The sequence below is a fragment of the Vanellus vanellus genome, assembly GCF_965231255.1.
Source record: "Vanellus vanellus genome assembly, chromosome: 6".
Lineage (NCBI taxonomy): Eukaryota > Metazoa > Chordata > Aves > Charadriiformes > Charadriidae > Vanellus > Vanellus vanellus.
Window position 1 is genome coordinate 21,288,253 of NC_138911.1, and position 26,556 is coordinate 21,314,808.

Genomic DNA, 26,556 nt, shown 5'->3' on the forward strand with positions numbered 1-26,556 from the left:
CAACTTAGAGAGACGGATGTTCTGGGGAACTCCTTACAGAAGTCCAGATAGATGACATCCGTAGCTCTTCCCTTGTCCACTGATGTCGTCACTCCATCATAGAAGGCCACGTGGTTCATCAGGCAGGACTTGCCCTTGGTGAAGCCATGCTGGCTGTCTCAGACCAACTCCCCTGTCTTCCATGTGCCTTAGCATAGCTTCTAGGAGGATCTGTTCCATAATCTTCCCAGGTGCAGAGGTGAGGCTGACGGGTCGGTAGTTCCCAGGGTGCTCCTTTCTACCCTTTTTAAAAAGGGGTGCAATGTTTCTCTTTTCCCACTCACCGGGGACTTCAGCTGATTGCCATGACACCCCATGACACTCATGGAGAGTGGCTTGGCAACTACGTCATCCAGTTCATTCAGGACTCTGGCTTGCATCTTGTCAGGTCCCATAGATTTCTGTATGTACAGGTTCCTCGGGTGGTCGCAAACCTGATCGTCTCTTATAGTGGGAGGGACTTTGTTCCTCCAGTCCCCATCTTGTGGTCCACCCACAAGGTGTGGGGAGAGTGGGGTGGGGAGAGAGGGTGCCAGTGAAGACTGAGGCAAAAATGTTGTTGACTATCTCAGCCTTCTCCTCCTCTGTTGTTACCAGTTTGCCAGTCTCGCTCATTGGGGGGTTAATGCTTTCTTTGACCTTCCTTTTCTGGCTGACATACCTGTAGAAGCCCTTCTTATTATTCTTTGCATCCCTTGCCAAGTTCAGCTCCAGCTGCGCCTTGGCCTTCCTGACACCATCCCTACACAACCTGACAGCGTCCCTATACTCTTCCCAGGATACCTGTCCCTGCTTCCACTGCCTGTACAGTTCCTTCTGGCCCTTTAGTTTGACCAGCAGGTCTCGACTCAGCCATGTTGGTCTCTTGCCCTCCTTTCCTGATTTCTTACATGTGGGGATTGAGAGCTCTTGTGCTCTAAGGAAAGCATCCTTAAACATCTGACAGCTCTGTTCTGTTCCCTTGCCCCCAAGAGCAGTTTCCCAGGGCGTCCTATTGAGTAAATCCTTGAAGAGCTGGAATTTTGTTTTCCTAAAATTCAGGGTCGTGACTTTACCCTTCTCCTGACCCATATTCCACAGGACTGCAAACACTGGTGCATGATCACTGCAGCCCAGGCTGCCTCCAATCTTGATGTCACCAATTTGCTCACTTATGTTGGTGACCATCAGGTCCAGTATTGCACCTCCTCTAGTGGGGCTGTATATTACCTGGCTTAAGAGGTTATCCTCAATGCACTCCAGGAGTCTCCTGGACGCCTACAGTTTGCAGTGCTACTTTTCCAGCAGATGTCGGGAGTGGTTGAAGGCCCCCAGCAGCACAAGAGCCTGCAAGCACAATGCCTCCTGTAGCTGGAGTAAGAAGGCATTGTCAAGAGACTCTTCTTGATCGGGTGGCCTGTAGTAGGCACCAACTACAAGGTTCCCTTTGCTGCCTCCACCTCTTATTCTTACCCATAAGCTTTCAACCTGCTCATGGCTATTCTTCAGAGAGAGCTCTTCGTATTCTATCCACTTATGACATAGAGGGAAACCTCTCTGCCCCTTCCTCGCCTGTCCCTTCTGAACAGCCTGTAGCCATCAATAGCCACACTCCAGTCATGGGATTCATCCCAACAGGTTTCAGTAATGGCAACTAAGTCATAGCTTTCTAACAGCATAGTGGCTTCCAGCTCCTCCTGTTTGTTGCCTATACTGTGTGCATTGGTGTAGAGGCACTCCAGCTGGGCTGTGAGCTGTGTCACCTTTCTAGAGGAACATCCCTTAACTCCTTTGGGATATTTCACTGGTGTTTCCCTCTTGGCTTCTATTACTTCAGGAACTCCTAGCTCACCTCTGTGAGACTTCAAGTGTGCTGCAGTGTAGCCAGCACGTCTCAGAGCAACGGATGGCATGCCCTTGCTTAGCACCCTGTCACTCTAAACTTTCCCTGTCATCCCACAGCCTGTCACGAGCAAGCTTGATATTGCCTCCTTTCCCCCTCAAGCCCAGCTTAAAGCTCTGTCAATGACCCCGCTAGCCTGTGAACAAAGACCCTTTGTTCTTTGGGAAAGGTGCACCTCATCTGACAGCAGCGAGCCTGGTGACATGTAGGCCATCCCGTTATTGAAAACCCCAAAATTGTGTTGGTGACACCAGCCATGGAGCCATGTATTAGTAGACTGGGCTCATCTGTTTCTTCCAATGTATGAAACTATTTGTCTGGTAGTCCTTAGAGGTCAGTGCCATGGGGCACTAGTATTTCTTCTTGCAAAGTCTTGAATAATACTCTATTTCTTGTTCACCCTCCCTAATACAGCATTGCCTGTTAACTTCCTCTTGCAGCTCTTCCACCTGCTGCCTGAGTGACTCCACCAGAGCACAGCTTGTGCTTCCACCCTCCTCCACTCATGAAGGGAGGTGCAGTCTTTGCAGCTCTTCATCTGGACAGCAACTTCCTTGATAGGAAGCTCTGTCTGGGTGGCTGCTTCCAGTCGTCCCAGGCTAGCCTGGCTAGGTAGTTGATTCCTGTCTGCTGTAGAGCACAGTCCTTACTCGGTCTTGACAACCATGCTTCTGAAAACTTCAAAGCACTGCCTAATAAGCCATTCTAATTCCTCAGAGACCTCAAGCTTCTGAGTAGGCTTGCACAGCCACCAGCTAGCTGGGGTGACCATCAGGGCTGATGCCTAAGCCTGTGAGTGAGCAGAGCAGGCAGCAGCCCAGTAACTAGCAGAGTGCTTAGCCCTTCCTGCCTGCCTTTCCACAGGAACTGTTGCACTCTAATCAAATGTTTAAATTAATCCATTTTAATCTCCATTCTAAAATAAAATTTACGAAAATGTGCAATAGTTATTTATATTTGGCAGACTTCTTTCATCCAGTGATGCTGAAATAAAGTCCCATGAAAAAATTACAATAAATGCAAAGCTATAATTTAATAGTAGGAACCTTTCACATCATGCCTCATAAGCACATTTTAAGAGCTTTCAAAGCCACTACAGAAATTCTAATTGAGTTATTGAGTTATGTTTTCAAATAAGGAACTAATATTATTTTTAACATAGGTAAGATTTTTTAAAAGCAGTGAATCTTCAGATTGTTTACCATTAAAATGCAGTAAATACACAAAGATTATTTCATGTGATGCAAAAAAAAAAAGATACATGGCATGATGCATCTGTATAGAGCTATTGACATATGTACCCTCAGTAATTAAAATGAGAAACAATGTAACAGGCATGATTTCACACTGAGCAGGAGGTTGAGATAAAATACTTCAGATGTCTGCTGCGTCTAAAAAAGAAAATCTTCTCAAACTTTGATGACCTTAGAGGTTGCTCACCAGGAGACAGGTAGCTGTCATCAGCTGCTCCTCACATCATTTCTCATCAGTAGGTAGGCAGTAATTCCTCCCAAGTTCTTGCAGGAGCAGAAACAGCTCCCTTGTGTTTGGTAGGTGTGAGTTTCCACTGAATTTACTGTTCAAAGGAGGAGGAAGTCATCGGTGAATTATGAATTAAATGGAAACTTAAGCCAAGAACCAACTTCTTTCAGGCAAGCATCGGAATTCAGAACTTGGGAAAGGAGCCTCTGCATCTAGAAGTCCTGAACCTGCCCTCTGAGTGAGAGGTCCCTAGCTGTTGGAGGACTCAGTGAGAGTTGCTGCCTCCTGAAAAGTTGAGCTCTAACTGTAGCAGGAGCTGAGAGCCAAGCGCTTTTGCATCTCACAAAGCTGAGATATTGTAATTGCTTCTGAGAGAGGCAGTGGCTCTGAAGCCATCCCCCTCCTTGGCCTACGAAGAAAATTGCTGGAGCACTGGGTGTCCTGGAATTTCAATGAGGTTTCTGCATATAGCCACTTTGCCCAGGTAGCAGTGATCTGGGGATGCATAAAACCAGAAATGGCAGTAGGGTGTGCAATCTATATTGATCCACTATTGTCAGAACTGGAAACCTTTGCAAATGGTCTTTCTTAAAATATTTCAAATTCTCAGTGCTTTTCTCAGATAACCCCTCAACAAGAGAGCCTCTGGTTTAGTCTGACTTCTTTAGGATATGAAGCTTATGTGATTGTGCTGACTAGCGACCTGTCCTTGACAGACTTGAACCTATTGACTAATTTTGACCAAATAGGACAGATACATTATTCTCCTGTAAGTTTTATGAAGCAGGAATCAAGACCAAGTTTTTTTTTATAATTTTTCACAATATTATTGATATGCATAATAATAAACTTTCAGAATTTTTTCTCTGAAGTTTTTATTCTGTTGTTTCTTTTTTTTATACAGAATTAGTCTGAAATCATTGTGCTTTTTGAACCAAAAAGAAATTTTAAAAGATGTAAGAGGATCTAATACGTGGTAGTCACAGTTTTATTGCAATGATGCATGTTGTGTGAATAATAGCTTTTGAAGCACACTGATCGATGTAATAACAGGAAATTATTAGTTGATATCAGTGTAATTCAGAACAGAAAATAGCCCTTCATTCAGAAGGTATCTATAATATTTAGTTCTATTTGACACTGAGCTGCAGGTGGTAAAATGGGCAAAAGATTCACTCAGTGAAAATTGCCTACATTTTACAGAAATTACAAAATAGGAAAATGAGAAGAAAACAATAGCAAAGGCTTTGGAAGCATGAAGAAAATTACCCTTCTCTTATTACTACTTTTTTTTTTTAAAAAAAGCATGTTCTCTGTTCTTCACCCATTAAAGAAAAAAAAAGTTCTATGCATGTGAGGGAAAAAATAATCAAAACTTTTCTCAAAAACTTAAAGAACAAACCACTTTCAAAATGATAGTTGTATATTAAAGTTGTATGTCATCTTCAGATAAATGCAAACAGTGTAGTCTTCAGCTTATCTCTGCTTAGGTCAACAATGAGCAGCTGAGATGCAAATATTGAAGGGTGGGGTAATGCTGTTAAACAGAAAGAAAAATTCTAAATAACTTTTAAGCTCGGTGACAGTGTCCTCATTTACCACCAAAATAACATTAAATCTTTAGATCAGTGAAGCAATTCACAGCCTTATAAGCAACTGGAACGCTTCATTACTTCTGGATACTCAGGTCTGTCAGTGTCCGTACTCTGTTGGAAAGAAATTTGTGCCTTTCCCACTCAGAATCAGATTTAGCCAGAGAAAGCTTTGCATTTGTGATCTCCATCAGTGGAAATCACATGGCAAATTTATGTATTCAGGGTTAAAACACTGATCTCAAAAATATAATATTTCCAAAGCAGAAGAAACAGTAACACAAGTTGCTGGTGTCACTGCATGTTAGTGGTCCCCTGGTAAACATTGAATTAGATTCAAAGATAGACATCTTCAAACTTCTGTAAAGAATCATTTCTAGTTAGCTAGATGATGACACTCCCCCCATAAAGCTTTTACTTTCTGCAATGTCAGTATTTCATTGGAATTACTCCATTGTAAGGGAGACAATTTTTTCTGGTAACTTATCTCCTAAGCCTAGTATTCATTGTCATCAATCATATTATATTAGATGTTTTGTGTACATACTTGAGGATGGTCTTAAACACTTGATCAACTTAAACACTTCATGCTTGATGTTACCTGGGAAGTAGGAAAAAACCCTCACTCATTTTCATGCAGATGGACACCACTCCGTATATACAGTGGTTTTTAATATTTTATTTTAATATTCATTGGTGAGTTGCTGAAACCAAACCGGGCTATAAAACTTCAACACACAAATAGCAGACACACTTTTTCCTGCTTCATTCATTATCTCTCAGTAAGCTTGACAGTGAAGGGAGCCGCTGCAACTCCAGACCCTTCCAAAATATACTGCAAAATCCACTTTTATTTAATGTTTTTCCTGAATATTATACAAAGTAGCTATTCCTGATGCTTTATGTTTTCAGTTAGTTAAAAATAATAATCCTACCTCATCAATTGTATATAAGGGAAAATTTTACCATTAATCCTTAGGATTTACTCCTTGTTCTCAAAATTAAATCTCCAGTGACAAAAATGCAATTAATTTTTTCCCCAAGCCAAATGTTTCAATACTCTCATTTGTTTAACCCATATTATCATTTCCTTGAAAATTCTAAGCTTTTTGCTCTGGCTGGAAACAGTATTCTCCCCTGTGTTTTCATTTAATTATTACAAAATACGGTTACAATTATAGAACAGAGTACATGTTGTGTGAGACAGCCAATGGTAATTCTGTCTCCCATGTATCAATTTAGAGACACTAGAAACAGTTTAGTTATCAATGCTTATTGTTCTATTGACTTGAGTAAATTTTAGATGAGCTTCATTGTGAGTTTGTCTGATGGTGAACCTCTGGTGAGGACTAGGCATAACCAACAGCTAATGCAAATTGCATTAAGCTCTTTCAATTAACCAAACAACAAATAAATCAGTGGAGGAATTAGTAGGTTGAAGGGTCACCACAATAAGAAAATAAACCATGTAGTCACAGAGATGGCCATTTTTCAAGCTAAGCTGGAAAAGGCAGGCTTCAGATTAATTCTAATTCTTCTGTCTGAGCAGTGAGATTTAAAATTCCTACAGAATAAAAAAAATACTAATAGCATTCTTGACAAGGAAAATTGAGGGAATAAGAACATCAGTTGTAGGAATGACTGATAAAATTATTTAATTGACATTAACCTAAAGATAGATTTAGACAAAAAGTGTGATGGGCAAGTGATGGATTAAGCCTTTGAGTATACAAAGAGACTTTCTTTCTAGTGGCAATGAAAAGATCATTTTACTCTGCAATGTGACAAGAAGATGCAAGTATTGTGATGAAAAATTGGAATAAAAATTGCAGGTTAAAATACGTCATTTCAAATACTTTTTACAGGAACCTGAAGAACAAACTGTAGTCAAAGATAACAGAATTAGCACATTTTTGTAATATTGTTTGAATGCAAGTTTTTATATGTCTTGATATAAATTCTGGATTTTTATTCAAATAACACAAAGAAAACTTTTTGAGTGATGGAGAGGCTACAAGTTTCAAAAATTACTTTTGGAGAGTTAACAGTTGAAAGCTAGGAAATTTCAGCCAGGAGTGCATTATTGATAAGGTAAAGGAAAACAACACTTTGCAAAAAATTATATTGCTATTTTCCAGATCTATCTAGTCTGAATTGTGAGGATCATGCAATGGCTGATAAAACATCCTCAGCAAATGATAAAAAGCATCAAATGAAATCTGCAAAGTTGAGCTTCCCATTTACGTACATTAGCATTCAAGAATTGTACAAAATAACCTGCATTCAAGCAGTTTTAGATCAGTGATCCAATGACATGGCTAGACTGCTATAACCCTACTGCTCCTGACAAGAGGGTAGGAAACAGAACTAAAGGGCACAGCTTCTGTATCTAGCCTGGATTATTAATATTATGCTACACTGAAGTAAAAAAAATGTTTGCTTTCAAATTGGTGAACAACAGCTGTATTGCATTATTCAATAGCTGTGTTGGCTCCACATTCAAGTTCACATATACACTGTGTAAAAAATTTGAAGAGAATCTTAAGCAGCTTCAGAAAAAGGAGCTGGAATTATAACCTATTCTGCTCAGTATCTGTGGTGCTTTTCTTACTGAAAGATGAATTTGAGGGACTTGCAGTGAATAAACTCATCTGTTGCAGAGAAACTACAATTTGGCAGGGAAAAAAGGGAATTAACATTGGAATGCCTGCCTTGTAATTCAATTTTGCGCAACCCAATGCTAGCTGTAACTACAACTAAGATAAGCAAACTGGCAAAACTTCACTGGTTGTAAGTTAACAGGCAAGGGCTAGGCTATTCACTGGGGAGAGCTACTTCCCTAGCCTTTCACACATAACCTTAACAAAAAAAAAAACACTTCCCCCCTCCCCCCCCAAAAAAAGTGATCTCTCAGATACAAAGCGGTGAGGAAGTACAATAACCAAGTTTTGACTCAGCTCTTTTTGCTCTGATGCTAGAGCAAAGGGCATGAGTCAAAGGGATTTTAAGGGACTGCTAGTCCAGGGGATCCCTGGACCAGGGATCAGAAATGGCCCAGGGGGATGTGAAGTCCACAGTATTGACAAATGCAAAGCTGTGAATCTTGTTAGCCAGCATCACACACAGATATTCATATTCAGCTCTGCAGCCATACCCGATTCTGTGAAATGTGATCCCTATTCACATTACTCCTTCCTATTCACCACCACCAACCAAGCCCCTGTGAACTTGCAGTGGGTGACAGGCACAGGCCAGGCTGCCCGGGCCAGAGCTCCTCTCTCTGCTCAGCAGCCTGCCCAAGGCTGCCGTAATCAGAGGTAATTGCCTGGGCTGTTATCTCCCTGCAGCCTGCGCCGTGCTTCCAAATACCTCTAATTGAATTGCTATAATTTTTGCCCTTCCTAATGCAGTGGGTTGACGAAGGAGAAATAACCCAGGGGAGGCAGAGAAGGGGGTGGGCAGCTCTCGGCTCCCGCCTCCCCGTCTCGCCCCCGCAGGGCGCCCTCCCTGTGCGGTCGTGCGGCAGCCCATAAAGAGCGGAGGGAAGAGCGGGCGGGTGTATAGATCTACACCCGCGCACTGTGGCCATGCAGTGAGTGCCTGCCGTGAGGACTGCAGCCGTAGGATAAGCCGCCCTGCTGCCCGTACCAGGTGAAACGCTGCGTGGGAAAGGCTGTCGTGCCCCAGCTCAAGGTACTCCTCTCCCCATCTCTCGGCCTCTCTCCCAGCGGGAGCTTGGGTGCCAAGCTGGTAGCCACAGCCACCCTGCCCCATGGGAAGAAGGCTCACCCTCTCGTTCCACCTGCCGAGGGGATGCCTTGGGGGGATCTGTAATCGGCAGGCAAAGAGATAACTCAGAGCATTTACCTTAGTACGGTTTCTTTCCAGATGCAGAGGGGCACTAGTTTCCTGTTTCTGTCTTTAATTGTTTGTGCTGCCCTGTCAGAAACATTCGGACTGGTTTTCTCAGTAAGTACTAACTTCACTGTTGGGGATCCCATCCATTGGGCAGCATCTGTGTCTCAGCTGGCAAATAACAATAAACCTTGCAGGGATATTGCACCGTGTTTAGGTATAGGGGTTGGACAAGATGCAGCACCCAAAAACATTTTGGGCAGTAAACAGGGTTCTAGTTAAAAATTTAGGGCTTTTGAATACTAGCTCCTTTGTAACAATATGACTAAAGGGAAAAAAGAAAGTGTAGTTTAAAGACGAAAATTGAATGGATGTCCTGTCTGACTCAGAAAATATGGTGCACATATGGGCTTCTTTTTCTATAAAGACACATGTTGTGTACACCCAACCAGTTAAAAGAAAACATTGATGTTTGTTAAGGTGATTATCAGGTGGTAATATAAACTTGGAGTATAAAGTTAAAGTTTCTGCCTCCAAAGTGTGATTTACAGTTTCACTTATATGGTGTAAAATCAACACACCACATGGATGTCAATGGCAAAACTGTTGAGTTAGACGGGGACAGGGCAAGAGTTCACCATTAATATTTGCTTCAATGATATTGGCTTTTATTTTTTTTTTTTTACAATATTTCTTTGGGTTTTTTTAAACTTTCAGAAGACACTTTCTGCTAAGAGAATATCTGTTTGTGTCCTGTTTACTTTGTCTTCAGGAAGCATGGTGTAGTTCATGCAATAACATACTTGCATGTTTTTCTTTAAGGCAAAAGAAAAAAGGGGCTGGACTTTGAATAGTGCTGGTTATCTACTTGGGCCACGTAAGTCAAGCACTCTTTTTTTGCATTATTTCAAAGTGCAGAAGGTTGTTTTTGTTTTTGTTTTTGTTTTCTTGTAAACCTGTTTGCTGTAGTGTGCTACTTACTTTTCTGATGAATACAGTAATTTTGTCTAAACCTGCAAGACCGAAGAAACCAATTTAGGAGATGACTTGTTTAGATATTTGTTATGTGCCTATTATAGAATTGAGTTGTCTTAAGACAGTAACTGTTCTTTTCTAAAGCAGAATTGTGTATGGCTTTATATCCAGAAGCACATCTGGTTGCTCCTTGTGCTTCTGAACTGTAATTTTCATATGACAAATACTTCCCCTCCCTCCGGCAGTGTTACAAAACATTAAAGCATCTTAGATGTCAAGGGAAGAATGACAAAATGGGATGTTTTGGCAATTTGTAATGTATTTCAGGTTTCACCTTTAAATCTATTTGAAAATGGCTTTGGTATGTGGCTTTATTTTACTACTACTTTTTTTTTTTCTCCAATTAAAGCAAAACAAATTAAAACAATAAGATGCAAACTCATGATTGTAAATATTAACAGTTCGCTATGTAAGCAATATTTAATGTACAAGGTCTTTAAAATACAGGAACACATTGGTTTACAAAGATGGACAATCACAAATGTAGATTATAAGAAAAGCGAAATGCAGTGCTAAGCTGTCTCAAATATCTGTCCTTTTACCACTATTTCTTGTTGATGTAATAACACTCATTACCAATGTTTCTATATTTTTGGTCTCTGGAATACATGACAAATACTACAGATCCTTACTATGACTTTCTTAATTTATTATATGTAACCTTATGTATATGTTAAAAACAAACAAACAAACAAAAACAAAACAAAAAAAAAAAACAACCCAAAACCCAAAAAAAGATTAATGCATCTTAAACCGGTTCTGTAAATGTTTGGGAGTATATTTGCCCCGAAGCAGATCTAGCCAAATTGGCAAAGATACTGTGGGGAAATGTACTTGTCAAAGTGCCATTTATCTAAGACTGGATAATAGGAATCATCCTTTGTTGCAGGTCGTATTGATCAGCTTTTACTGATAATGGAAATGCCCCTTGCAAGGGGGAGAGAAGAGGCACCAGGGGCATGTAAGATAGTTTTTGAAGGTTATTCATGTAAACTATCTGCAGTTTTCACTTAAGCAAGTTCATTAGCAACACTTTCTAAAAATAGAGGAAAGAGTAGCAAAACCAGCTTTCCAAATTACATGTGAATGTACAAACTTACATTTTATTTAAAACTTCCTCTAAATTAAGTAATGGCTTCAGCAAGTATGTAGTATAGGACTGGGTCTGTAAATTATATAAATCATAAGCACAAATTCAGAAGAAAGGTTATTTTATTTACTGACATACTAATTGCTTCTTTGTCATTTTGTACATCGAAAGTGCCTATCACGATCTTTACTTTGAAATCCTTGAAAAGCAAATGATATAGCAAAGGTGGTTATTAAGTCAATTAACTCTTCTGATTTTTAATTTATTTATCAGATGCAGTAGATAACCACAGATCTTTTAATGACAAACATGGTTTCACTGGTAAACGTGAAATACAGCTTGATGAGGATATCAAAGCAGGTAATGAAATTGTGAAAGCCAGTATTGTTGAGTTGTTTTTTGTTTAGTAATTTATTTACTGTTACTGAGTTAACTACCTAGATACAAGGCTATTCCTGCACTTAACAAAAAATCCTAATAAACATATGAAAGGAAGAAAAATTAAAATTGTCCATTCAGTGTGCTCTTTGGTCATAGTTTAAAACATCTTGGTGCCTAGCAAAAAGTACCAGTACCATAATTATGTTGTTTTTAAAGTATTATTACTTTTTTAAAGTATCATATTACTTTGAATAAACCTAGTTTTTTTTCTTTTCATATGTTGAAATAATTATTTCAAGTGCCGTCTTAGACACTCAAGAGTTAAATTTTCTCAGCAAAGAAGAGAACCCATAAAGGAATCTTTCAGTTTCACTACTGAAACTGGCAAACTTTTTTTTTTTATTATTCTGATATACCAGAGCTGAAACTAGACCTCAGAACTGTGTGGCTCTTTTTATGTTTTAAGTTGATGTTGATGATCTTTAAAAGTTATGGAACTCTTCTGCCAGGTACTGCTCCACCTCCACAATTACAAGTAAACCTGACCAGAAAAGTTTGGTCGGGACCCGAAAACTATATAACCGCTTCTGTTATGAATGTAACTTTAGATGCTCTTCTCCCATCAAAAGTTTTCTTTGAAGCTAAAGTTTATTATAGAGTTCCTATTCAAAGGAGGTTTGAATATATATAAAAAAAATGGATAAGGTAGCCAGAATTCCTATTTTAATCGAAAATTTTTCAATTAAAAAAAATTCAACTGAAAATTGAAAATAATTGAAAATTGAAAAAAAAAAAAAAGGATTTTTTTTTTTTAAATCCCACTGAATAGTTACAGAAGTATCTTAAAATGGCAACATGCATCAAAGAGGAGTATATTCTCTTAGACACTTATGAAAAAACATACCTTTCTGAGCTTTTAGTAAAGTCTCAGGCCTACCTTTTGGGCTATGAATAGCTTTTATATCACCTGAGTGGCTTATTGGGAACAAAGTTCAACTACATGAAGAACTTTTAATTGTTTTGCAAAACTGATGAATTTGTTGGCTAAATTTATCTTTCCCTTCAATATCAGGCTAGTGGACACAAAGGAGAGAGTTGAGAAAAGAGAAAAACTCTCTTCTGCAACAGAACTCATAAGGCCTCAAGCACCATGACCATTAAGGTGTCAAAGCAGCTCCTATGCAGCAATACCATACAAAGCTGGGCAATTTTGATTCTGAGAATTGGAGTGACCTACCTGAAAGTGGCATTACTCTTCCATGAAATAAGGTCTTCTATTAAGGATTTTAAGGAAAAAGAAATTTCAGATAGCTTTTTTTTTTTTTTTTTTTTCCAGAGTACTCATAAACCTAGCCACAATGTCACACACAATAATCTTTATACTGTGTTAACATTCAGTAACAACCAGCTTGTTTTATAGGGAAACTTGGAAGACCACTGGCTGATGAAAACATTGTGCGCACAGTAATTGAATTTTTGACTTACTTGCATCTTAAAGGTTAGTGAATACGTTCTAATCTTTCAGGCTTTCTGCTGTGAAATTTACTGAGAAAATAGGTGTATCAGTGAATGTACAAGTCTGCTACAGATTTGAGTATGCTAGACTTTGAACAGCATCTCTTGTCAGGGGGAAGAAGCTGTTAATTCCATTTTGGTGCACTTAGGCATAGGCCTGATTTAGAGAGCGCAGGTAGTCCTACCAAACTGCAGGTCAATGAATATCCAACATAGCAGGGTTACAATACCATTTGATTACTCTGGGCACTGTGAAAATAATAACAGCTACTATTAAAATCGTATTGAGCCAGCTTTTAGAGTTGAAAACAAACTGAATGCAGTCTGATTACATGTGAGTTAGTATAAAACAATTCAATAACAAATGATATAAGACCTCAGTTTAATGCCAAGAACAGTTGGTTGAAATTCTGAAACACTTGTTATTAGAAAAAGAAATACATCTCCCTTTCTGCATGTATTCTACAATAAAGTCACATCATAAAATTGAAAAACCATAAAGCTGAATGTTGGCAAACAGCTCAAAATGCTGCTAGTAAAAACTCTGTGGAGTCTCTAAATTGTGACAAGAATTGTAAAACTGAGCTACATCTGATTCTGTAAGAATGGTAACTTTATTATAGCATTAGGTAAAGAAAAAATCTGGGTGCTTCTGAGTTTTCATTACTTTTGCTTTTTAAAAAATATACCGCAATTCTGAGCTTTTAAATACCTTTTCAGCCCTTCTAAAGCTGTCTACAAAATGTTTGAAAACATAATATATACTTGCAAAGAAAACAACAGAAAGGAAAAAAAGTTATTTTCCCTGCAAATGTTGGAAAAATTCTCTGTCTTGGAAAGCAGACAATTAAACAAATCTGTAACGTCTATATTTTTACCTCTGTATGCAACAAATTATAAGCAATTTTGTGGCAAGTGTATGCTTTGGAACAGTAACAAAGCTGTGTGCTACATTTGTATTTTAATTTCTTTTTATTAAAAGAGACTTTCAAGAGTTATGTTCATTTTTTGTCTATCTAGGAAACAAAATTCTGGACCTTTCGGGCATCTTTTTCTGAATTATTTTCTTCCACCCAGGCAAAATAATTCTCACTACTGAAAATATCAACCTAGTGTTTACTGAATCAACTTTGCATTTGAAACAAAAACTGTTTATGGTTAGTACTAGGGGTCTGAGATAATTAAAATATATATTTAAAGTAAATTATTAGCATGTATATTTACTCTGGACAAAGTAGTAACCTGTTTGTGCTGTTGTGAAGAACACTCCTTTACCCTGCTATGTGAGCCTAAGAAGTAATGACAATAACTGGACAGGACAGAAAGGATGTGAAAAATGTTGAGCTCAAGAAAGCACTCTGAATAGGCTGAGCTGCTAAGTTGAGCAAGAAAACAAAATGCACGCCATAAAAATTCAAATTACTTCTTTCCTGGGAAGAATGAGCAAAAAAGGCTGTATTATAACTCTAATCAATTCCTTGTTTAGGGTAGTGATGACAAACAGCTGTTTTTATTCAGAAAAGCTGGTATTACTATCCGTACTCATAAAAAAAAAAAAAAAAAAAAAAAAGTAATTTCCAGGTCATATAAAATGGATTTTACCTGAAAGAATTCTTGTATTCCTAGGTTTCAAAAGACACAGAATGTTACCATGTTATCCCATAACAATATTTATCATAGAATCATAGAATGATTTAGGTTGGAAGGGACCTCGAAGATCACCTAGTTCCAACCCCTGAGTTTTACTTATTAGCAAGACCTAGTACGAACTCTTACATAAAATCAGAACTGTAGGTTCAGGAGGTGAGAAACATACTTTATTGTGGTAGAGATGCTTTAACATTTTTGCTTAAATGGAACTTTACTACGTTAAATATATTGGTTTAGATATGTTCCTTTGCGGGGAGATGGAAAATTCCCACTCATGGGATTCAGATTCAGGTAATGGTTATTCAGATTAGACATACATTTCAATCTGCAAGACAAAGTGAATATTTAACTGCTAAGAAGTATCTTGGCAATAACTAAAAGTGGACTTCAGCTCTTTCTCTTGAAAATTATTCCCTCCAGCTCTAAAGGCCTCCCATATAGAGCAGGCTCCATGATGGCAGCCATAATTGCATAATGTTAAAACTTTTGAGATGCTGGGATTCAGCAATTGATATAATTTCATTGTCATTCTGTCACTGCTGTTTCTAAAAACGTAAAATTATTATTATATATTATTAATAATAGGATATTATTAACATTTTAAAGAAAAAATAATATTTCATAAATTAAAATATGAAAAGTTCAAGGGTTTTCCTCACAGGTGAGAAGAAAAATATAAAAATGTATAGTAATGAAATTGGATTTCATTATTAAATTGTTAAGATTAATACATATATTTACATATGTGTTAATTGTGTTTTTTTTTTTTTTTTTTTTTTCTTTTTGCAGAGGTGGGAGCACTTGACAAACTACCTTCACCAGAGGAAACAAACCAGTCTTGAAGAAGAATGCATTCTTATTTTGTTGTAGTGTAGTTTTAAACTGAATTCTAAACAAAAAATCCAAATGAGCTGAAGATGAGAAGTATTGTTTGCATTAATCTGATAAATGGTAAAAAGCTTTCGGCCCTCTGGATATTTTTGTTTATTTGTCTGGGGATTTTTGTTTGCTTTTTTTTTCTCTCTTCTGTGATGTTATTGTGTAAAATTTTGCCTTGGTAAAATTTTTCTGTAGGTAAATGATAAAATAAAAATAAAGAGCAACTACATTGTTTCATTTTAAAATTAAATATGTACCAGCGCACAATACATCATATACAAAGCCCAGGTTAAATTGTAAGATTACATTGTGTCTAGACTCTTTAAAATTACAGTAAAATAAAACATAAATACTACATATTGGGTACTTTTGCTCACTGAGAAAAAGAACAGTGACTTCAAACTGCTGCCATACAGACTCCTTTTAGGGCACAGATCTGTCTGTACTTCTATGCTTCATGGAAGCCTTACTTCCTGTTCATAATTTCATAGACATAAAATAAACTCATGTTCATTTTAAATTTCATATTATTCACCTGTAATACACTAGGCCATTGACCAAAGCATACCTTCATGCAATAAAACTGAACTGTTCTGTACCAGTAACAGGTTGATACAAAGTCTATGTGTAGGATTCCTATTTCTATGTTGTCAAGAATACTGGGTTTGTGTTCTTTAATGAAGAAACTCTCCTGTCTACTCCAAGATTAAAAAAATATTGATTAAAAAAGATGCTTTAGTCTGAATCCAGCAAAGCACTTGAATACATGCTTAATCCCTATGAAAGAGCCTTGGTGTACTGGGACCAGACTGCTAAGCCAATAACCAACAAATGTCATATCAAGAATGAGGAAAGGTTTGAGAGGATACGGAATCTTAGAAAGGTTTTTCACATTCAGATAACTTTCATTCTCTGCATAATGCAATGAAATGTCATCCTTTCAAAATGCTGCTCTGCACTAAATTGCACAGACTGATAAATTTTGCAGAATATTATTACATAATCTGTTTTTCACTTTTAGCATAGCAGAATACATTCTAGATGCCAAGCCACTGCATTTAATTTGAACCAACAAGGTTATCTCACCTTGTCAATCAGCCTATGCTTGTCCTCTGGTCTAATGTCCGATGTTCACTTCCCAAAGTGTACAATGTACACTTTATATCAGATCCAACGAGATTTTGAGTAAGCCCTTCAGACAATGTTTTTTTTGCAAGAGTAATAAAAAAGTATACACTGTTAGTATACATGCTGCTAGTTCAACATTACTTGGTAAATTTATGGGTTCCCAAAAAAAAAAGAATAGAGTGAAATTTAACTTATGTACGTTAGTATAATTCAGTAATTCCAAACACATTTTCACTAGCAATATCCACATTTCCTGTCCTAAACTTGAAGCAGAGGTCACTAAAATCAAGAAGCATACTTTTCATTGACTTCCTTGGACTTTGGTTCATTGACTGCTAAAAGTGTCCATTTGCAGACCTTAATAAGAAGCCATCTTTCTATGGCAAGGCAACTGAATCTATGATCAAATAAAAAAACCATAATCTTAGCATAGAATATATTTTCTTTTCAAATAGGATAAGCAATTGAGTTTAAAATTAGAAAACAGTTATTACTTAAATCAAATAAGCATACTGTCAGCTCATTGAAGTTGGAATGGTCTTGTTACAATGTTTATTTGAAATTCTGAAATTTGAGATTATTTGAAATACTGAAAAATTCATAGGATGAAGTTCTTTGGAAAATTTACATTACTGTCTAAGAAGGGAGGTCCACAAGTTCTTACTCATTGTGCTGTACTGCTATATGTATATAATAAAAAATAAAGGATCATTATAATGTAATTATCAAAACAGTACACATACTTTCACTTAATAATTACTACTTTCAAGCATATACTGGTATTATTCCAAAATACAGAGAGAGGTAAAATTTTCAGACTGTTTCTTCACCCTCTACAGCTCTTATCTTTGCAAAAACAAAGGGGCAAAAACCAATAAAGGAGTATTCTTCTGGATCAATTTTAGTAACATTATTTTATTGACATTCTTATTTTATTTAAAGCATGTCTTACATTGCTACATCTCAGACCTAAATTCTGCAAATATTTGGAATGACATCTCCATAATCATAATCTCTCAGACAAACACCTGATAAAAGATGGCCTTTAAACCACAATTTGAAAGCCATTAGTTTCAACAGGCAAAGAGACAATCAAAAAAAGTGACAAGCTTCAGTAGACAATAAAAAAAAATCCCTAACCCTTTCCTCCTCATTTTGTTTATTTGCTGATTTGCTTAAATTTTATCCTACTTTTGTGTAGGATTGCATCAAACACACATCTGCACTAAAGACAAAAGCCAAAGTCTAAAAAAAAGAGTGGAACTTTGCTGTAATGTTTGTCAGTGATATGAAATTACACAGCATGCCAATTTACCTCTGACAATGAACAGAAGGCTTGCATGATGCAGAATGACTGGACAATAAAATGGCAGATGAAATTAAATGCTGATGCAAGCAAAGTAAACCAACTCTATGCAGAGAAAAACAACTCTAATTTTGCATACACATAATGATGGTCTAACAGAAAAATAGCTTAGACTCATTGTACATGGTCCTCTAAAAAAATGTCATTCTAAACCTCATCAGCAGTTAGAAAGGCAAATGGAATGTTAGGAATTATAATGAAAGTAGCCAAAACCAAACTAGAAAACATCATTATGCCACCATTCCCAACTTTGACTCCAGCTGCAGTTCTGATCAGTTCATTGCAAAAAAAAAAAAAAACCAAAGTACTATAGAAACAGAAAAGCTGTAGAGAAAAGTGACCAATATCTTCAGCAGCAGGGAACAACTTTTATACACAGAGAGACTAAACAGATTGTGACTTTAGCTAGAGAAAGAGACTAGTAAGGAGAGAGATGAGAGAGTCCTAAATGTCAACGTAAAAGAGCTTAGTGAATTCAATTCTTCTTGTAACCCTCGATTTCATGATTACCTGATAAAATGATCAAATAACATTTTTAGACCTCAGTCCCAGTTAAAGAAGTCCTTTTCCATACATGTCACAATGAAATTGTGACTCTGACAGGTACAGGACATTGTGGAGGCCATAGTTTCTGAAAGGAAACAATTGTACTCATGGAAGAAAAGTACTTCAAGGTCCAAATGAAACCACTACCTCAAAAAGTCTAAGTAAATTGTTTCTTAGAACATATTATGGACATGTGTGCACAGAGGAATTAACTTAAAAGGGCTTCTTCATCTGTATATCATCTGATGCCAATTTACAAAAGAAACTTGAAAATTACATGTTTTTGGCTAAACATTCTGCAGAAATTAATACTATCTATGTCCCAAAAGGTCTAATTTTATACCTGGCAGTGCTTCACCTGTCAGGTGGTCTCACTAAGACTTGTTTAAATGCAGATCAAGTCAGTATAAAAGAGAGAATTTCTGTTGGCAGAGTTGACACAAAACAGTCTATTTAGATTGGGAAGTCATAAGGCAGCTGACAGGATACATGTATTTTCCCACGTGTCTACTCATGTAAGGGTCAAAATGAAAAAGTAGCATTGAAAAATTAGATAGGACTCAGAATACTGAGGACATTTGAGGGGGCTTGATACCAGGGTTGACATAATTCTGCTTTCAAGTTTAATGTTACCGTAATTAAAACCAAACTACAGCCCTTTTTGCCTGACTAGTGCACTAACATTCTAAGATAACAGAAAAGCTCGGTGTGAGTTAGATTACAAAAGATTCTGACGCTTTCTTAGCTGTTCTTTTGCCTTTCCAACAAGATGAGGAGATATGATATGAGATAGTATGTGAAGCAACACATTAATAACTCACAGAAAAAGTGATGAAAGTCGTCTTATATGATTTCAGAGTAAGTGATACAAAAAAGCAACAAGTTAGAAATGGACAGCAGGAAATAAAATATGAGGATATAAATTACCTCAGGGGATTTCTAAGGCAGATGTGAGGATTAAAAGAAAGTTTAGAGATGAGTGTTCTTAGCAGAAGAAAAGATTTTTCACCAATTAACGAAGAACATCAAGTGCGGTACTTCTGTCACTATTTTGTGTTATATCGTTTATTTTTAAATGAAAGCAAATAATAATTTTGATATTTAATTTTGTGAGAACTGAGCATGACATGGACCTACCATAGAAAACCGCAACTCACAGATGGTTCTGCTACTCATATTCAGTAGCTGGGTATACAAATATCAGTTGCTAAGATTTTTAATACTTCAGAGCATAGGCTATTTGTCAATTCATGGGCAACACTCAGCACTTCCCAGAAACAAGCTTTAAAAAGCCAGAGTTGAGCTGCAGATGAGAATTATTGCTTGTAAAGCACTACATTATTCCCAAATACTTGGTCAAATTCCCTTGAGATTCAACTCATATATGTTCCATCACCTGTGGTATTTCTAATTGAATTGATCTCCACAGATTTTCCACTAATTAACTATGTATAAATCATATAGCCTTTCTGAGTGCTGGGAGACATGAGTTTCATATGGAATGTCTGTCTGAGGGTAAATTCTAAAATACCAAAATACAATCTATCTCAAATCAGGATAAAATGTTACTGTTCAGTTTGCAATTTTTTTTATTTTTTGCCTTTGGTACAGTTTCTAATATAAATTTTGACTATTTAGCACTTACAAACAATTAAATAATTAATTCAGAGTGGATTCCTTCTATAACTTCCCCTTCAGAGGTCATACGTTTCCTTGAAAAGATTCTATTTCATTAAAAATCATTCCATCAGAAAATCATTGATCTGATTTATGAACATTATGGCTGTTATTACCTTTATCAATATTAGAGATGGTATTTCTTTACAAGATTTAAAACTGATCATTTACGTGAATATGAGTTCCCATGTCATACTTATAGAACGAGTATTCTTTGCTTACTATTTGTTCAGATGTCAGTGTAAGGGGATCACACCCTGCTTCCCTAAGCTACTTCTGTAATTTCGTATGGTTGTCCTATTGATCTTGAACTCCTAATCTAAAATAGTAGATTTAGGAATCATTAGCTTTCTGGTGGGTTTCACATCTACTGTTCTCTGCAGCTATTAAAACACCACTCAAAGTAGTCTTCAAAGATTTGCATGAGAATTTTATCTACCTCTTCTGCAAATCAGTGTTTGGGGACACTTATATTGGGTAACCTTTTAGGACTCTTCTTTTAGGAGCTTTAGGCACTTGAAATAAAGAGGAAAATTCTGCTAAGTGAAGATCTGAATCACATTCTGCTCTCTGCTAGCTGGAGAGTGAGCCCTGGCTCTGAATCCGGAATAATCTTTGAAATTAGGCATTTTGCTTTGCTTCTTCAAATCAAGCAGAACGAACCCAAGCCCTAAGACTTAAAGAACCAGTAGGAGCAGACAGGAAAACTAACCATGTTTTTACAGCTAGGTGTTACATTTTTGCACCACTTTTCAAAACACAGTTTTGCAAATTGGGGCTGCTTGGCTTTCATGCTGGTTACCTACTTAGTCACTGTTTAAAAATACAGCTCTTCAAAGACAACATATGAGGGACAAATAAAGAGGGCAGTTCTGCTAAGTGAAGATCTGAATCCCCTTCTGCTCTCAACTATGAAACTCAGTATAGTGGTGCTGATGATCTTGAAAGTAAGTTTATTCATATCAGTTAAGATCTGACCTTATACAGTGGACCAATGTTTTAAAAAAATCTCATTTTAATAAATCTCAGATCTTATGCTGAATATAATTTCAGAAATAAAAGCTCAAATCACCCTCATTCCATAAACAATACCCCTCCTTCCCGCTTGCTACAAAGTACATTGTTCATTAAATCCTCCTGTCACTTTGGGCCTTCAGAACCATCTATTGATTCTAGCCATTAAAGAAGTGATACTGTGTCTGTGTATTATTTAGAAATATACCCACACCTGTGAAATCTTAATTAATTTTATGTAGTTCAAACTACATAACCTTTTTTTTTTTTCAAAATAATTAAAATTTTCTCTGCTTTTTGGTGTATTTTTGTTTTCTTTTTGAGTGTACATTATAGACAGTATTTTATCTCTCACCGCAGCCCTCAAACATCTGTTTCCAAAACTCATTTTGATTAAACTTAATAGTCTTGTTGTGTTAATCATTATTTTGGTAATCTTCTCCCCACTCAAGCTATCTATTAGCATAAAACACTGTAATAACCAATAATTCCTATTTGTGACAGTGTTGACAAGATAGATATTCTTGGCTGGGTAAAGGGAAGCAGATGTAACACATTTTTCCTTTTATCATCTTGAGTAGCTATTACACTTATGCATTGTTCTTTGCCTAAGCCAGAGAGAAAGGATGCTTTCCTTTATGGGGGAAAAATGTAATCCTTTTTACCACACTACCCTTTGTGAATTCAAAGTGGAATCACATCTGTGGACATATTTGAGGTATATTTTTCAGAAGAATCAAAGCAATAAAGGATTCCAATCCCTTATTTTCAAAAGTGATTTAAGGACAGGTTTTTTTGGAGGCATTAATTTATTTTGAGATGCAGAAATGCACTTGACTGATTTATGGGAGCATGCAAGGAGGTCAGGTTTTGAAATATGTCCTCGTTTGAGGTAAAACAGAACCAATTTTCTGTTCAGCAATTTTACTTTTCAGCTAAGCCTCCTCTAACTAACTGAAATCTCTGAAATTAACAGCGTAATTTTCAGACGCTGTCCACTTCCAGAGTGGTAAGACCTGATTGTTTATAATTTATGCCAAAGAACGGTATGCAGAGAGAGTCTTGCTTATACTTATTGCTATAACAACCAAGGGCAGCTAACTTTGTTATTTGGCCCATTGCAGGGTCAGCAGCAGAAAAGTGTAGATGGGTCACACCTGCAGGGAGGAGCGGACAGGACAGGTGACCCAAAACTGACGTACAGGGTATTCCATCCCATCTGCCTCATGCTCAGTATAAAAGCCGAGGGATCAAAGGGTCAGCCCTCTTTCTTCAATGGCCATCATTCGAGGAGGACGCTGATTGTTTGTCTGCCTTTGATCCCGATAGGTACATTCCTGAATCCAGATCTGGAATCCAGTTCCCATCTGTCACTGAGTCCAGTCTGGGTCTTTCCCTGTGCCTGTTGTTGACATGGTCATCATCCTGGGAGCTTGATTTTTTTTTGTATATATTTTATAATTTCACTACTTTCTAATCAAGCTTTTACCACACAAATTTTCTCCCTACAATGGCAAACAGCATCTCTGTAGTCCTCCCGTGTCACCTGTCCTTGCTTCCATTTCCTTTTCCACCTAAGTTCTAGAAGATCTCTGGTCAGCCAGGTCAGCCTTCTGCCCCACTTTCTTGTTAGCTTGCTGCTGCTGAGTTAGAATACCAAAGGCTGGAATGGTATAAACTGAAATAATTTGTTTCTGGGAAACAACAGTATCATTTGAAAATGTAGCGAAGCTATGCAGGGAGAAAATAAGGAGAGCCAAAGTGCAGCTAGAACTCAACCTGGCTACAGCTGTTAAGGATAATAAAAAATATTTCTATAAATTCATTAATAACAAAAAGAGGATTAGGGAAAATCTCCCTCCTTTATTGGATGCAGAGGGAAACATAGTTACAAAGGATGAGGAAAAGGCTGAGGTGCTCAATGCCTACTTTGCTAGTCTTTAGCAGTGGAACCAGCTGTTCCCTGGACACCCAACCTCAAGAGCTAGGAGACAGGGAGGAGAAGCAAAATGAGAGCATCACGATTAAAGAGGAAGAGATCAGTAACCTGCTATGCCGCTTGGATGCACGCAAGTCTATGGGACCGGATGGGCTACACCCAAGAGTGCTGAAAGAGTTGGCAGACGTGCTCGCCAAACCATCATTTACAGGAAGTCATGGCTAACTGGGGAGGTCCCAATGGGGTGGAGGGTGGCAAATGTAACACCCATCTACAAGAAAGGCAAAAAGGAGGATCCAGGTAACTATAGACCTGTCAGTCTAACCTCGATACCAGGGAAGGTCATGGAGCAGGTCATCTTGAGTGCCATCAAAACCCACATAATGGGCAACCAGGGGATCAGACCTAGTCAGCATGGGTTTATGGAAGGCAGGTCCTGCCAGACAAACCTGATCTCCTTCTATGACAAGATAACCAGAATATTGGACGAGGGAAAGGCTGTTGATATTGTATATCGAAAAGCATTCGATGCTGTCCTCCATACAATTCTCGTGGAAAAACTGGCTTCACACGGCCTGAATGAGCATACGATCTGCTGGATCAAGCACTGGCTGACTGGAAGGTCCCAAAGAGTGGTGCTCAATGGATTTAAATCCAGCTGGCGGCCGGTCACAAGTGGTGTGCCTCAGGGCTCAGTGTTGGGACCATTTCTGTTTAACGTCTTTATTGATGATCTCCATAAGGACATAGGGTGTATCATCAGCAAGTTCGCAGATGACACCAAGTTAAGCAGGAGTGTTGATTCCCAGGAGGACAGGGAAGCTCTACAGAGAGACCTAGATAGATTGGATCATTGGGCCAACATCAGTGGTATGAGTTTCAACAAGGGCAAGTGCCAGGTTCTGCACTTGGGCCACAATAACACCATGCAGCGACATGGGCTTGGGGAAGCATGGCTGGAAAGCTGCCTGGCAGAAAGAGACCTGGGGGTTCTAATTGACAAGTGGCTGAATATGAGCCAGCAGTGTGCCCAGGTGGCCAAGAAAGCCAACGGCATCCTGGCTTGTATTAGAAATAGTGTGGCCAGCAGAAGTAGGGAGGTGACTGTGCCCCTGTACTCAGCACTGGTGAGGCCACACCTCGAGTATTGTGTCCAGTTTTGGGCACCTCAATACAAGAGAGATATCGAGATGCTGGAGCAAGTGCAGAGGAGGGCAACGAAGTTGGTGAAGGGCCAAGCAAACAAATCATATGAAGAGCGGTTGAAGGAGCTGGGACTGTTTAGTTTGAGGAGGAGGAGGCTGAGGGAAGAGCTCATCACTCTCTACAACTATTTGAAAGGACACTGTAGAGAGGTTGGTGCTGGTCTCTTCTCACAGGTAATTAATGACAGAACAAGAGGGAATGGCTTCCAGCTCCAACAGGGTAGATTTAGACTGAACATTAGGAAGGAATTTTTCACAGAAAGGGTGGTCGGGCATTGGAATAGACTGCCCAGGGAGGTGGTTGAGTCACCATCCCTGGATTGTGTTTAAGAGACGTTTGGATGTGGTGTAGGGGAGAACTTTGTAGAGTAGGGATGGTTGGACTTGATGATCCCAAAGGTCTCTTCCAACCTAGACAATTCTATGATTCTATGAAAAGCCAGTCTTAAGAGGTAAAGTAAGAGCAGACGTTTGTTCAAACAATTGTTAAACAGTTGATGACTTCATGTTCCTACGTGGATTACTTGTCTCTTTGGGGCTTTATTCTCACCAGAGGCAAGCCACTATAGCTGAAATTGGAAGCTACACTGGGTTGTCAGGATTTTGGGAATCAACAGCAGTACTGGCCATATGTGTGATTTCTGAATATTTTTTTCAGTTACAAGGCTACATAGACTTTTTAAACTGCAGTATTTGGAAGTAAGTGAATATCAGCAGGGACTTAATTTGGTGCTGACCTTAGGGCTGACATTTTTTTTATTAAGTGAGCAAAGGAGAAACCTTGCAGATTGATGCTGGCATTGGAGAGATACATAGTACAGCTACTAAAGTTGTGTCAAGAGATGATTTCTATGCTCTAATACAAGCAAGAACATGGGCTCTGGTAACTCTCATAGCTTTGGTAGCTGTAGTTTTATTAATTTATATTTATATTTCTCTCTATGGAGAAATCCTAGGCAAATTTTCTTTTTATTTAGAAGCCAGTTCTTACATGACAATAAATTATTCTGTCATCATATCCTTTCCTAACATAAATAAACAAACAATCAAGCCAACCAATCTACCAATGAAATGCCAGGAATTCCTCACAGAGGGACTTCTTTTCCTGCTTGCAAGTCAAATAATTCTTCAGCTTGTAAAGTTGTTGGAAAGGAAATAAATGCAAGAGGTCATCTAAACTATTCTCTAGTTCCCAGCAAGATCAGCTGCTCATAAACCGTAACTGAAGAGTGCTTGTTTTTAAGGCCGCCAGTGTTAAGGTCTGCATAATCCTGCCACCAAACTAGGCAGTGAGTGCTTCACTGTCCTCTACTATTAAAAAGCATTTCCTGATATAGAACTGAATTTTTATTTCTGCTTTTTCTACCAAGCACTTGTTTTATTGACCACGGATATGGGAATAATTTTTCCCTTTGTTTTCCTTACTAAACCAGTATGGCTCAAGAATTGAATTGAAAGCTTGAACTGAAATTGGTCAGAGATGTAAAAAACTACAAGAAAGGGTTCTTCAGGTACATAAACAACAAGCAGAAACAGAATGAAAATATTGGCCAGCTGTTAAGCAGAATAGGTAAATTAGTCACCAACAATGCTGAAAAGGCAGAGATTCTCAACACCTTCTTCACCTCTGACTTTACCAGCACTATTGGGCCCCAGGCCTTAGGAACAAAAAATCCAGGTTGATGAAAACACAGACCCACCGTTGATGAAGGAAGAGTTGGTATGGGAACTGTTACAGGAGCTTGACCCCTACAAATGGATAGGCCCTGATGTTATCCATCAGAGGGTGTTAAGAGAGATGCCCGACGTTGCGAGGCTGCTCTCCATAACTTTTGAGAAGTTGTGGAGACTGGAGGACATCCCAGAAGACTCAAAGAAGACTAATATCACCCCCATCTACAAGAAGGGCTTAAAGGAGGAAATTATAGGCCCATCAGTGTTACTTCCATCCCTGGGAAAGTTATGGAACAAATCCTCCTGGTGGCTATAACAAGTTAAATGGAGCACATGATTGAGAAAAGCCGGCATGGATTCACCAAGGGCAAATCGTGCTTGACAAACCTGATTGCCTGCTATGACAAAGTAACCTGCTTGGTTGATGAGGGGTGAGTGGTGGACATTGCATACCTGGACTTCTCCAAGGCTTTTGACACAGTTTCCCACAGTCTCCTCCTCGACAAACTGATGCCTCACCGTCTAGGCAAGTGTTCTGTGTGGTGAGTGGGGAACTGGCTGACAGGCCGGACCCAGAGGGTGGTGGCAAGTAACTCCTTTTCAAACT

The 26,556-nt window shown here is 38.2% G+C and overlaps 1 protein-coding gene across 2 annotated transcripts; it reads left to right on the plus strand.

Moving 5' to 3' along the window:
• Positions 1–8,883: 8,883 nt before the first annotated feature.
• Positions 8,884–15,619, plus strand: GAL (galanin and GMAP prepropeptide; the record flags this gene model as incomplete). 2 transcript variants are annotated; one of them, XM_082485121.1, is made up of 6 exons in its annotated part: positions 8,884–8,964; positions 9,673–9,727; positions 10,775–10,846; positions 11,249–11,335; positions 12,777–12,854; positions 15,311–15,619. In XM_082485121.1, 6 exons carry the CDS (start codon positions 8,884–8,886, stop codon positions 15,361–15,363), a joined length of 426 nt encoding a protein of 141 aa, XP_082341247.1. In that variant the 3' UTR covers positions 15,364–15,619. The 2 variants fall into 2 exon arrangements, with proteins under 2 accessions (XP_082341247.1, XP_082341248.1); XM_082485122.1 differs by lacking the exon at positions 10,775–10,846.
• Positions 15,620–26,556: the final 10,937 nt, after the last annotated feature.